The 12,832-nt window shown below is 54.5% G+C and overlaps 6 protein-coding genes across 6 annotated transcripts; 3 read left to right on the plus strand and 3 right to left on the minus strand.

Moving 5' to 3' along the window:
* Window positions 1-946: 946 nt before the first annotated feature.
* CC84DRAFT_1215723 (uncharacterized protein) lies at window positions 947-1,861 on the minus strand (the record flags this gene model as incomplete). The annotated part of the gene is made up of 1 exon (XM_018182740.1): window positions 947-1,861. One exon carries the CDS (start codon window positions 1,859-1,861, stop codon window positions 947-949), a length of 915 nt encoding a protein of 304 aa, XP_018037049.1.
* A 358-nt stretch (window positions 1,862-2,219) lies between these two features.
* On the plus strand, window positions 2,220-4,545 carry CC84DRAFT_619024 (uncharacterized protein). The gene is made up of 3 exons (XM_018186893.1): window positions 2,220-3,205; window positions 3,255-4,002; window positions 4,057-4,545. Exons 1-3 carry the CDS (start codon window positions 2,578-2,580, stop codon window positions 4,376-4,378), a joined length of 1,698 nt encoding a protein of 565 aa, XP_018037050.1. The 5' UTR covers window positions 2,220-2,577; the 3' UTR covers window positions 4,379-4,545.
* Window positions 4,546-5,050: 505 nt separating this feature from the next.
* CC84DRAFT_1185871 (thioredoxin-like protein) lies at window positions 5,051-5,925 on the plus strand (the record flags this gene model as incomplete). Its single annotated transcript, XM_018180827.1, has 3 exons — window positions 5,051-5,141; window positions 5,251-5,597; window positions 5,713-5,925. The coding sequence occupies 3 exons, from the start codon at window positions 5,051-5,053 to the stop codon at window positions 5,923-5,925; spliced, it is 651 nt and encodes a 216-aa protein (XP_018037051.1).
* Window positions 5,926-6,436: 511 nt separating this feature from the next.
* Window positions 6,437-7,162, plus strand: CC84DRAFT_1174629 (uncharacterized protein; the record flags this gene model as incomplete). The annotated part of the gene is made up of 3 exons (XM_018180105.1): window positions 6,437-6,608; window positions 6,685-6,924; window positions 6,987-7,162. The coding sequence occupies 3 exons, from the start codon at window positions 6,437-6,439 to the stop codon at window positions 7,160-7,162; spliced, it is 588 nt and encodes a 195-aa protein (XP_018037052.1).
* A 1,049-nt stretch (window positions 7,163-8,211) lies between these two features.
* On the minus strand, window positions 8,212-9,100 carry CC84DRAFT_1055764 (uncharacterized protein; the record flags this gene model as incomplete). The annotated part of the gene is made up of 3 exons (XM_018173538.1): window positions 8,212-8,243; window positions 8,292-8,821; window positions 8,877-9,100. Coding segments are annotated over 3 exons (786 nt in total), but the record flags the coding sequence as incomplete, so codon positions are not given.
* Window positions 9,101-10,320: 1,220 nt separating this feature from the next.
* On the minus strand, window positions 10,321-11,958 carry CC84DRAFT_1088775 (feruloyl esterase B precursor; the record flags this gene model as incomplete). Its single annotated transcript, XM_018174273.1, has 2 exons — window positions 10,321-10,797; window positions 10,852-11,958. The coding sequence occupies 2 exons, from the start codon at window positions 11,956-11,958 to the stop codon at window positions 10,321-10,323; spliced, it is 1,584 nt and encodes a 527-aa protein (XP_018037054.1).
* Window positions 11,959-12,832: the final 874 nt, after the last annotated feature.

The following is a 12,832-nucleotide window of genomic DNA, read 5'->3' on the forward strand; positions in this document are numbered from 1 at the left end:
ATCTGGCCCCAGAACCGCGTCACAAGTGTGAGCGATACGACTACGAGAACGTGGGGTCGAGGATGGCTGGCCGGGGCTTAGGTGAGGTGATATGGAGAGATTGATAGAATAGCTGCAGGTACGCGGCTTCTACCTGTGGAGGTAGGAGACGGAAGGAGCGCGGATATTGCCCGGTCTCAGCTGCTTCTAACTTGCCTTACCCTCTCCTCGTGCTGGCCCCTTCCCTTTGCCTCCCCAACCTACTATCATTCAGAGACTATCCCGCCACTCGCCCCATTTCCTCACCCCACCCACCGTTCCTGATGTTGGCCGACGTCTAGTGTTTGTAGATTTGTAGATTTGTAGATTTGTAGATTTGTAGATTCCGCATCGATTTTGTTGCACAATGTTTATAAAGAGTAGACAAGGGCCGATGGTATGACCACTTCCCTGTCTTCGCGTCCCTTCCGGCTTTCGCGACAAGGCGCCTTTATGTGTCATTTGGCGGCGCCTGCCGCTTGTCAGTGTCGTGTTTCTTCTATTCGTGTACCTGCAGCCACCATTCTTCCGTTCTCCATCTCACCTACGCCCAGCTCAGCGAGTCTGACCCCACGTTTTCGTATTCGTTTTGCAGGTGCTTGTGAGGCCAGGTGAAACTTCGAAGACCCCACAGCATGTTTGTGGGTTGGTCGCGAGCATCGACTTGCTCGGATACATTCCGCCTCCTTCTCGCCTGCCTTGCGACTGCAAGGATCGAACGTCGAAGTGGACGTCGTTCGATACTTGAGTGCATAACGCTGGTGCGGCCAACGATGAGCTCCGGTACTGCAAGGACTGTCGCACGGAGACGCGTCGACCGAAAAGAATTTCCTTCGATAATGAATGAACTATGGGTATCGTGTAATCATCCAAACTCCGTTTCCCGTCCCGTCAAACAATTCACTGATTGAAGCTGGACTTTGATGAGTTACGCCTCGAGCCTTCGAACCAGCCCTTCGACTCTTCCAAGGGCCTGACTACTCAGCGAGGCATCTCGTGTGCCCTCCTTCGTCCTCACAGCAGCCTTGTCGACTTCGCCATCCTTCGTGACCTTGAAAATGCCCACTGTGCCATTCGACCATGTGATCGTAATCTCCCGTACCGCCGCATCGCCGTCGATACTCGAGATCCTGGGAGTGCCATCCTGTTCATTCGCCCCTTCTTCCGCCTCCGAGTCTTCGTCGTCACTGACAAATGCGTTCAAAACCATTCCAGGCTCAAGTTCCCCCTGCAACCCTTCTTGTAGCGCAATTCGGCCTGGCAATTTTGCATCCTTCTGCAGCGTCTCCAGCGCTTCCAACCTGAGGTGCCAGCTCGCAAGCTCTTTCCGCAGATGCCTGCCAAACCTGACCAAGTCTTGTTCCCTAGGCTCCTCTGCGCTCTTCCTGGTCAAGGGTAACCACTTGTTCGCAAGCGGCTGCAGTGGAATGCAAGGCGGAATCGTATGTTTGTGGATCTTCAACATGGTCTTGTGCGCCGCGTTTGGCCGATTGAAAAGCACATGATAGGTGTCCACGAATCTGCCACCAACCGACACATCTATGCGCACACCGAGGACGTTGCCGTTGTCTACCGCACAGGGATCCGGATCTTTGACCTTGTAAGCTGTGACGCCGGCGCATGCACGATACACATTTTCGAGGTTGCGATTTGACTGCCTTTGCACAAGCTTGGCAGCATTGCGACGGTTGCGCTCGTGCAGGACGGGGCGCTGTTCGAGTCGCGTCGGGAGGTGGGGCTGCGAGAGGAGGATGGACGTCAAGCTCGCGCGATGGGCCTGGAGTGTCGCGATGCGGTCGCGGAGGTCGCTGATATCACCGTCGAGAGCTTCCGCGGTGGCCATTGCGGAGGCGATGGCAGGGTGGTGAGTTGCAGGGTGATGTTGATGCCGGAGCGGGCGTTCTGGAATAGGAAAGGGCGAATCGCGGTCTCACGTGCAAAGCGCAGACCAATCGTTCCTGCCAGCTGGGTGCGTACCCATCGCTACGCGCAGATGTCGTGATCGAAATCTCCCCAGACTCGAGCTGGAAGGCCCATCACATCGCGAATTGCCCAAACAGACAGTTGCTGCGACTTGCTGTGTTTACCCACGATGCTGTCATTGTGCTGCGGGCAGCTAGCGACCTCCGCCACCTGCTGACTAGCGGAAGGGCCACGTTCCACCCAGCTGTGCCCGAGCAACATCGCGAACCTAATTGGATTGCCCGCACTAACTTTTACCGCAAAGTAGACACGTTCCTTTCCGCGGGCCCCTTGTTAGATCTCCTTATGGATGCCATCCCCGACCGGCGAGCCACTCATTGACCCCTCTTATCCCACGTCTTCTTCTATACACAACCCTACTTCTCCGCGAACACCCCATTACCAAGTCAACACCACCGCTCGTACAGTGGAGCTGCAGTCGAGCTTGCGGACCTCAGTACATACAGTTAGCATAGAACGCGACACAAGAAACGCGCCGCACACCGCAGCCTCGCCGCTCCAGACGCGCGGGAGAGCGCCCCTCTGCTCACCTCTTCCTTCTCCGACCGCGATTTTTCCTCCGACACCGATCCACAAATGAGCAAGCGCAACGCAAAGACGCCTAAAGAGCAGAACGGGCAGGCGAACAGCAGCGCGACCATGAGCAACATCCTCGAGCACCGGCGGAGGCACGGGTCCATCGATCTGAGCTCACCCGCGGGCCAGGCCGCCTCCCTGATGCAGCGCCCGAGCTTTACGTTGGACGATGCAGTACCAGAGCTAGACAAAGATGGCGAGGGTCAGTCCAAGGGCTTCTCTGAGTTGTCCAAGAAGGATCAGCGAAATTTCTTGCTGCTGGTACTGTTGTACTTTCTGCAAGGTATACCGATGGGTCTCGCGATGGGCTCAGTGCCCTTTTTACTCAAGAAGGCGGATGCTTCGTATTCGGCTATCGGGGTCTTTTCCCTTGCAGCATACCCGTATTCACTCAAGTTGTTCTGGAGCCCGATCGTGGACGCGGTATGGTCGCCGAAGGTTGGACGCAGGAAGAGTTGGATTTTGCCTATCCAGACTGTCTCGGGCTTCTCCATGCTCTGGCTGGGCTCTGTAGTGAACAGAATTATGAGCTCGGCTTCAGAGACTGATGGCAGTGGAATCTGGAACTTCACCTTCTGGTGGTTCGCATTGGTATTCCTCTGTGCAACACAGGACATTGCGGTTGACGGTAAGATCATCCGTGCAGATCATGAAGAATCATACTGATGTTTGTCCAGGATGGGCTTTGACTCTTCTTTCGCAAGAGAATCTCCCTTTCGCATCTACAGCGCAAACCGTTGGTCTCACTGGTGGCCAGTTTCTTTCTCACACCGTCTTCCTCGCCTTCAACTCGGTCGACTTTACCAACAAATGGTTCCGCTCAGCGAGTGCACCTGGCGAGACAGGCCTGATGAACCTGGACAGTTACCTTACGTTCTGGGGCTGGGCATACCTGGCCGTGACTCTAGGATTGGCTTTGATGAAGCGTGAAGAAAGGACGAAAGAGAGGGAAGGCATCATGGAAGTCTATCAGACCATGTGGGGGATTCTCAAGCTTCCGAACATTCAAACCTTCATCGTGATCCATCTCATTGCGAAGATTGGCTTCCAAACCAACGACGGCGTTACAAGCTTGAAGCTACTTGCCAAAGGTTTCAGTCAAGAGGACCTTGCGCTGACGATTCTCATCGACTTTCCGATTGAGATGTCGCTCGGATACTACATTGGAAAGTGGTGCCAGACATACCCACCCATGCATATCTGGTCTATGGCATTCGTTGGACGGCTGGCTGCGGCCGGATTTGCCCAATTCGTCGTGTCCATCTTCCCTGCGGGCGGCACGACGACGTGGTACCTGCTGCTCGTTATATGCGAGCACGTACTGTCGACGTTCATGAACACAGTCATGTTTGTTGCGGTCTCCGCTTTTCACGCGAAGATATCCGACCCGGTCATCGGAGGCACGTACATGACTCTGCTCGCCACGTAAGCAAACCCACCGCCTTTCTAGAACTGAGTACCTTACTAACTTGACAATAGTGTGTCCAACCTTGGTGGTACCTTTCCTCGCTATTTTGTGCTCCGCTTTGTCGACTACTTCACAGTGGCAACGTGCGAGCCGCCTACCAAGGCCCCAGCAAACCTCAAGGGTGACCTTGTAACACAGGCCTTCTCTTGCGCGCTGGAGGCCGATCGCCACCGGTGCGAGGCGGGCGGTGGTACCTGCCATGTGCAGACGGACGGATACTACGTGATGAACATGATATGCATAATCATCGGAGTGGTGACTTTCTATGGGTACATCAAACCGGCGGTGACCAAGATCCAAGCGCTACCGCTGCGGGCATGGAGAATATCATAGCACGAGCACAGCGATTGATAAGGTAGCACACACGGAGCACCCGTGGTGGGTCGGTCGCGTAGCTTAGCTATATAGCGTACATGACGTGTGTAGAATGCAAGATGGTGTTTTGGACCAAAGCTGCATGGCGCTCCACGTGCAGACCCGTCGGCGCGACAGGGCGGTGGCGGATGGCCCAATGAGGCTCTTTTCAGGTGCATACGCGCTAGCTCGGGACGTTGATAAAAAGTAATTGAAGGGTTGTGTAAGCCGACGCGCCTCGAATGATGCGGCAGGCGGTCGGCGGCCGTTATCGGCAAGGCGTGTCGCGACCAGAGGGCTTTGGCAGCAGCTTTACGTAGAAGAGGGTCCACTCGGAGTGACGAAGGCGCGAGAAGCTCTGTTCTGTGCTGTCGCGCGATGCTTAGCTGAGGTTGCACAGACAGTCGGCGGTCTAAGTCGGAACGGGAGCTTGGAACAAATAATCTGCTGATTTCGACGGCCGCAAAGTCTTGATTTATCAATCCGATCTGGCCCAAGGTCTTGCTTGCAAACATCGCCCACCTGCACCTGCCCTGCGCGCGACGCTTGCAGCTGAGACACGCCCATCACTGCTCGTTCAACCTCTTTGACTGCTTGCGCTTCACCACCGCGCCGTCCTCGCCCACTCGGTCCCACACACGACCACGCACAATGGCTTTTGCCGCCTACACGCCCAAGGCGCGGGTCCAGAAGCCGGCGCCGCCCTTCAGCGGCACTGCCGTCGTCGATGGCACCTTCGAAGGTACGCCTACCACCATGCCTCCGCCAGTATCACAGCCCTAGCCTAACCCTAGCTCCATTCCTCGCCCACGCCCGCCGTGCCGCCACCCCGTACTGACGCCTGCGCGCAGACCTCTCCCTCACGCAGTTCACGTCGACCAAGCAATGGCTCGTCCTGGGCTTCGTGCCCATGGCATGGACCTTCGTGTGCCCGACTGAGATCATCGCCTTCAGCGAGCGCGCCGCCGACTTCGAGGCCCGCAACACAAAGGTCGTCTTCGCGTCCACCGACTCCGAGTACAGCCTGCTTGCGTGGACCAACGCGAGCAGGAGGGATGGCGGCCTCGGCAAGATCGACATCCCGCTGCTGAGCGACAAGAACCACCAGCTCAGCAAGGACTACGGCGTGCTGATTGAGGAGGAGGGCATTGCGCTGCGGGGGCTGTTCGTCATTGATCCCAATGGCATTGTGCGACAGGTGAGTGCTCTCCTTCGCGCTGGAAGGCTTGCACGACGAAAGACGACGCACACGCTCGCTCGCTCTCTTGCAAGCGCCCTTTCCAGAAGCACCAACTGACTGACCGTCTCCGCAGATCACCATCAACGACCTCCCCGTCGGCCGCTCCGTCGACGAAACCCTCCGCCTCATCGACGCCTTCCAGTTCACCGACAAGTACGGCGAAGTCTGCCCCGCCAACTGGAACCCCGGCGACTCCACCATCAAAGCCACCCCCGAGGGCAACAAGGAGTTCACCGCAAAGGCCTACGCAGACACCAAGATGGCTGACACCAACGGTACGAAATAGACTGCCTCGCACTCCTGTACGCACCTTGGATCCAGCTGAGGGGATGACATCAGGCAGGGTAGTTCCGGTGGGGAAGTAAAGTGAAGCGAAGCGAATGCATTGCATGGACGGGAGTTAATACCTCTGATTTGCAGCAAAGGGGATGGATTGGGGAAGAGAATGAGCCTTGATTGGATTGGCGCTAATAGACGGGGATGGTTGGCGATTGATTGATTGGCATGGCTTGCGAGAGCGTTGGCCTGTATAGCTCTGACTCCGCTCCTAAGCTTGTATCGTACTGTTACACTGGAAAGAATTGGAAATTGTATATGTTGGGCATGGCGCAGACTGTGGCTCAGAGCTGTAAGCAATCCAGCCCCCACTGCTAGGCACCGAGTAGTAATATCGCGTAAAAACCCATCCTTCTGAGGCGCAGTCGCCCAGCCAATGTTCACCGGTCCACCCCACAGGATGGCATATATCTCCATAAGAACTCACTGCACGCCCCAAAGCACTATTGCGTAAGCCCAGCATGAAGTACGCTGTTATCTTAGGGTCAGCCCTCGCAACGTGCGCATGGGCATCTACCAGCACCGTTACCGCGACCGAAGTCTTCACCATCCCATGCACAGCAACACCGCTACCGATTGACTGCATCGCAAACAGCTGGTCCGGCATCGTCGAATTCACCATCACGCCCGGCGGTTCGTGTCTTCCCCGATCCTGTTCCCGTCTGATTGCCCCCTCAACCTTTGTATCTAACTCCACAACCGTCTGCAGACCTCATCCACCTCCATGATGAACCAACCGACCTCCCCATCCCAACATCAACGCCTACAAGCTTCTCAACTGGCAAGATCTTGAGCAACGTCCCCAGCATCAGCGGCCCCTTCGCAGTCACTACCATGGTGACGGCGACGACGGTGTTCACGATTGCGTGCACGGCGAGCCCACTGCCGGAGGATTGCGAGGCAAATAGCTGGTCCAATACGCTTGTGGAGATTACGGCGACGCCGGGGCGTGAGTCTTTGACGACCTACCTGGCTTTGAGCTGTTTTGCGCATGTGCTAATGGAGGTTCAGAGGTTTTGGTTAATCTCCCGACGGAGCTGTTGGTCACGGGCACGGGGACGGGGACGGCAAGTGAGAGTGCTGGAAGCACTGCGCCCTCGGCGACGCCTGGTGCTGCGGCGGGGAGGGAAGCTGGGATTCTGGGGCCAGTGGTTGCGGGCTTGGTTGCTGGGTTGGCGGTGCTGTGAGGTACGGTGGGGAAATGTGCAGTGCGAGGACATACATCCAGGAAGACATTTAGGTTCGCGCTTCCTACGTACCTTCCGTTTTAAAGTCCGTAGAGTCGCGAGGCATCTGCAGCAAGCACGTAGCCAATCAGCACGCGCTTCTCGCTTACGTCACCAGTGCCCTTCTTAGCGCCCTTTCCGCTCGCTACTACTACAAAAAACCTTCCGTCCACTGCCCCTTCGACCACTAGACACTGCGCATATCAACGCGCGCCGAGCTCGTCTCCAATCTTCAATCAAGGTTCCGACAGCCCGGTGGCGCGTGCAGCGCGCGTGAGTGTAGAACAACCCTCCTCAGTATACGTCGTCTTTCCTTCTCGATGAGAGACTCGTTTGTCAAAGGCAGGGAGAGTGAATGCGCGGCCAGCTCCGTGTTATGGATCTATTCGACGAACGTGAGCAGGGGCTGGAGCGCGACATGTTATCAATTCGTCTGTCGCCTGTTGGCCGATGCTTTAGTTCGGTGTTCGGGGGCGGTGTTGGAGTGACAGCGGGTTTGAGAAGAGTTACCGTGCGCTTGCGAAGCGCTTCTACCGCTGGCAGCGGGACAGCCGCATAGATCTTGTGGCGTTCACTATCCGTTCCTGAGGCGGATTCTGCGCATGGAGGGGCTTTTGTGTTGTCGGTTGGCTTTGACGTCACGTGTGTAAGGAGCACCAGTGGCGAAGTGCAGCTGTAAGAGCTATTCTGGGCATGTGGAAGTGCTTTCCTTTCGTCACCCGGGAGCCTCACGCAAGCTGAGTCCACTCTTCCTCCAGTATGTCCGGCAAAACCCCGGGCCAAGCGGTGCCAGTCTGCGTGCGCGCCTCGATGAAGTTTATGTTGAAGTTTGCGTGCTTCTCTTGACCGAGCGTATCCATGTATTCGGTCCAAGAGTCACTCCTCGTCCTCTGGTGGTTGGATACAGACTTGGTTTCGGCGTCCTGATGGGCGTGTAACTTGCTCAATCGGTTCAGGAAGACCTCTTCGCCTTGCGCGGAACACAATGTACCCCCTGCAGTGTTTTTGACCAGCCAGCTCGTAATGATCATTGACAACGCAGCTGCGCTATCTGTCAGTTTTCGTTTGCTTGTTGCAGAGACTCGCTTACCATCGGTGACACAGCTCAGAAGACAGACATGGCTTCTTTTTGCCTCAGCCCGTGTGAGATACACGGTCATGTTAATCACGGCAATTGACAAGATCGTAGTCCAACCCATAAGATTCTTGCACAGCATAATGTTGTTGCTCTTCCTGCTCCGCTCATCTTCCTGGAGCCTACCATCTTTTGAGACGCTCAAGAAGCTCATCCGCCGTTCGGTGTAGGTCGATGTCCTGGTTGATATTGGAACTGCATGTGATTTAAGCGCAGGCCATAGTATGCAAACGAGGGTTCCAGTAAGGTAGGTCCCCACCGCGAGAAGAAACGTCGAGAGGCTGATTATAGCCTCTTTTGTAAGATGAATGTTACATTGGCCAGTCTTGCCTTCCAGCTGTGCCACTGGTGCTGCAGCTGCAAAGAATATACTGCCTGCGACACCGGCTATGACACAAACTGTACAAGTAAGCCATACCGGATCACGTATTCGTGTCACTCGTGGTACTCGAAGGCTGTGCACGTGTTCGTTGAAGTTCATGTAGCTTTGTTCGCATATCAACATCTTGCCGCGCGTTCGGAATCAGGAGAAGCACTTACAGTGCTGTCTTGCTAATGCAATAAAGGAGGATGCAAACTACGCTTGCTGCATAACACTGGCCATCTGTGACCATAGCTAACCCGGCCTCAAGCAGAACGACACTTGAGACGATGGCAATCGTGGTCAAGAACTGAATGTACAATCCTACTTCGAGCAATCTGGACTTTCTAGCCTTCCCGTGGAGCTGGCCAAATCGAATGCCTTGATCAGAGGTCAATACCAGCAACAGTGAACTTTGCGGAGACGGATACGTACCATGCTGGAAGACAAGTACAAAGAAGCACAAAAGACACAAACAGATTACCAAAATCTGTCTGCTCGGGCTCTCACCCCTCAACGTGTGTCTTTCATCTACTCCAGCCATATTCACCGTGCATGAGAAAGGCGATCCTCCGTGTTGGGTAGCAAGAGGAAAGCAAATGAGAGGGGTAAGAGAGCGCGGTAGGCTGTGGAAGTATTCCCTGCCGGAGCCCCGTACAAGGGTCATTGAAACTGAAGCCATGTAGATCCTCGCTAGCACACTACAAAACGATTGAGGTGTGGAGAACTGGAATCGGCGTTGTAAACTTTGGTCAGACAATTGCGTCGAACCCTATTCGGAGTACCGGAGTTAGCCCCGGCGGCGTCCCCGAGACTCCCTACAAAGCTTCACGACTCACTCAGCTAATCATCCCGCGACGAATTCAAAACTAGGTATTGACAACCGCTGTCTTGGACCCAGCGTACGGCGAGCGTGGACTCTCCCAACGATACGACCGCAACTGTAGCTGCCGGTATCCGAATATGATTCCTTTCAACATCTGGTACGCGCAGGTGAGTGGCTCGCATTAGAACCATCTATCGATGAGAGTGGGTCCAAAGCTGAGCGCTTAGATCTTGTCGGCCGTTAGCTTCGTTAGACCTGCCCCAAATCTACGACCACCTCATACACGAGTCAGGGAGCCCCGTCGAGCAACTTACTCAATTGGAAGAATACATGGAAATTCCACAGTGGAAAAGAATGCGCTAACAACTCATAAAAGTGTATGGGAGGGATGGCGGACTTATTTCGACGTGCCTAGGATGGTTCGTCGGTGGGAGGGCGCCAGGTGAACGACACGAGAGAATCTTACGGTAATGATGCAATAACCACGGTCAGAATCTCGAAGGAAACATCAGAGCAACCAACTAGTGAGTGCTCAAGAACGGTACACCACGAATCATGGCCCCCGCCTATTCTGATAACACCCTACGCATGCATTGCGGGTACGATCTCGGCTCAGCATCAGGCCCTACAGAAGCGGCACGTGCTCGTGGCATGCTAATATCTTGGCAGGAAGCTGCAGATCCACGCTGCGGATTAAGAGAATGCTCACGTTCACTACCAAGACCGTTTTGAACAATCCATGGACTTTTGTTTGATCTGCCACACCGCCTGAACCCACATAATGACCCATGTTGGGTTCACAATTCGTCCCTGAACGTCTTCCTCTCCCCTCGCAACTCCTCTTCCTTATCGCCACCCTCGCAGGTCCAGCTACTTGCCTTGTTGACATCTCCAAGACCTAGATACCTCAACTTCCGGGGGTAGCGGCACAGATTCCGGGTCACTACCTCGTCATCTTTATTCTTAGTCTCAGCCTCAAGCGTATCGGGTGCTTCGTATTTCTCCACCCAATTACGCAAGGTCTCCAATGGATCTTTCGGCACCGCACCGTTACCGAACGCGCAGTGCTTCACACCTGGTGCGAGGAACAAACGGAAGAATTCATCCACAGCCTTCGCACCTCCAAGTTCCCGTTCAACACGCTGGCGGTAATTGACTGTAGTCTTGGATGGTATGATGTCGTCATTCGTGCCGTGCCAGCTGAGAAGCTTTCCTCCCGCGTCGCGGAAGGCAGACATATCTGGGTTATCTGAGTCCATGATCCAGCCGTAGTTCTCATTAGTCTGGACCCAGAGAGACCAAAACTCGGTTGATGTCAACTCGGAGACGTTAGAATTATCCGACTTTCTCAACAATATAGTCCTGGCAAAGACATCCAGCCCAGGATCGTTCAAGGTGCGACTGCCATCAGGATTGGCTGTGGCATTGACGAAGGTAGCTAAAGATGTCCCGTAAGTGAGGCTTGGAAACACGTTCTCCCCAAATGGCGTGCTGGGACCCTCGTGAACTCTCCGAACAACCTCCGCCATCGCCTCCGTAACCTCAATCTCCACACCCGAGCATTCCAGCTTCTCTCCAACAAGCCTTCGCGGATCAAACGTGCAGGTGTCTGGGTCTCCTATCACTCCGTCTTTGGCTCCGTCCAATATGTCGCATTCTTCAAGTGCCTTCGATGCAAACCAGTTGAACTCGCAGTTGCTGACCACCGTCCCGGACACCTTCATCACAAGGTTCGGCCAGAGGAACGACATCGTGAGCGCTGGGAAGCGTAGTGCCGGTGCAGCAGCAAGCACGCCATCAAGTAGCTCCGGATATCTCTGCGCAACAGCATAACCCTGCCGTCCACCCTGCGAGCATCCATTCCAGTAAGAGTAGCGGGGCTGCTGACCATAGTACTGCTCCGTGAGGCTTTTGCCAACGTATATTTGATCAGCTAAGCTTCGTGTTCCGAAATTCTGCAGGAGATCCCAGTTGATGCTCTTATCTTGGTTTAGAGTCCAGTCTGCGCTGAAGTAGTCGACCGGATGTCCGCCGTCTGTTGAAGAGGCTGCGTAGCCGCTTGCGATTGCGGGACCGAGCGCGAGGTCGAGCATGCCTGTAGCCCAGCCACCACCTCCTGTCGCCTGGAAACGAGCATTCCATAGATCTCGTGTGAGTGGCAGCCATGTCTTTACGAGGACCTTATCGTTGGCCCCCGGGTGAGTAAGGTAGATCTGCACGTCGCAGAAGTTGAGGTCGGAGACTGGCTCGAGGAGGCCGGGGACAGCGGGAATGTCGAAGTTTCGCTTCTCTTCAGCTGTTATAGAGAGGACTCTAGCGCCTGGAACGATTGGGTCTGTGAAGGATGATGGTTCGCATGGTAGCGTCTTTGCATTGTCGATAGTTGCGGCTCCGACAGTCGCCCATATTTGTAGCAGGAGCAGTGGAAGTGCCATCATGAAACTCGGCAATGCTATACTGTATGTTCGCTGCTCATGAATCGTGTATCTTGTACATGTTTGTCTTGCGACACTCCCAATTATTTATGGTGATGATGTATGTTAGACGCTAAGCCGCGTTGGGACAAAACAGTGTATACGCTAGCGCGGATGGCTCATAATTCTTCATCATGACCGGCGGCCGCTTCTTGTAACCTTACACAACGTACCTTGTACCGCGCCTCAGCCCATCGCCACCGCCTACGTGTCCTAGCCATTTAGCCTGATAAAAAAACGACAGCAAGTCCGGGGTGCCGCCCCTCCAACAAATGTCGCGTGGGTAACGCGAATGTTGAACCCGCGTCGGTCGTGCAGTCTCACACTACCACTTCAGACCTGAAGTCTCATGCGCACCTCCTGATTCTTCCGAATGAGCTGCTTGTGCGAGTTATTGAGATCGCGGCAGAAGTATTGTCTCGGGCTTCAGACACTGCACGTCTTGAATTGCCCATCTGGAATCAACAGAGCTGTACAGACTACAACTAACGGAAGCTTCAGCGAAGCTATGATTTTGTCTGAGAATACTTTCCCTATTGTGTCAAAGATTCCTCGCTATTGCCCAGCCCCTGCTTTTGCATTAAATCAGCCTTGAAGAGGGTAGCAGCGTGTGGGATCGCGGATGTTCAGTGGTTTGCATCAAAATTTTATAGGAATTGGCAGGAAACCCTCTTTTGAGAGAGAATTGCAAGTATATGCTGCCCCATTCTGATATTTACTGTTCCAGATCCGACTTCAGCTTTTGCAACCAGGAAGTTATATATGCTTGTGGATGATTATAGTCTTCTTAACGAACAGAACCTTCACAGTACAATCAGGAGCTAGGCGATCTTGT

This window comes from Paraphaeosphaeria sporulosa, assembly GCF_001642045.1.
Source record: "Paraphaeosphaeria sporulosa strain AP3s5-JAC2a unplaced genomic scaffold CC84scaffold_4, whole genome shotgun sequence".
NCBI classification, from domain to species: domain Eukaryota; kingdom Fungi; phylum Ascomycota; class Dothideomycetes; order Pleosporales; family Didymosphaeriaceae; genus Paraphaeosphaeria; species Paraphaeosphaeria sporulosa.

Excerpts from the sequence above, each read along its gene's own strand:
- CC84DRAFT_619024 (XM_018186893.1), top strand. The coding sequence starts at position 2,578 with ATGAGCAAGCGCAACGCAAAGACGCCTAAAGAGCAGAACGGGCAGGCG. Across the intron at positions 3,206-3,254 it reads ACAGGACATTGCGGTTGACG|GATGGGCTTTGACTCTTCTT; the intron begins GTAAGATCATCC and ends ATGTTTGTCCAG. Across the intron at positions 4,003-4,056 it reads TACATGACTCTGCTCGCCAC|TGTGTCCAACCTTGGTGGTA; the intron begins GTAAGCAAACCC and ends ACTTGACAATAG.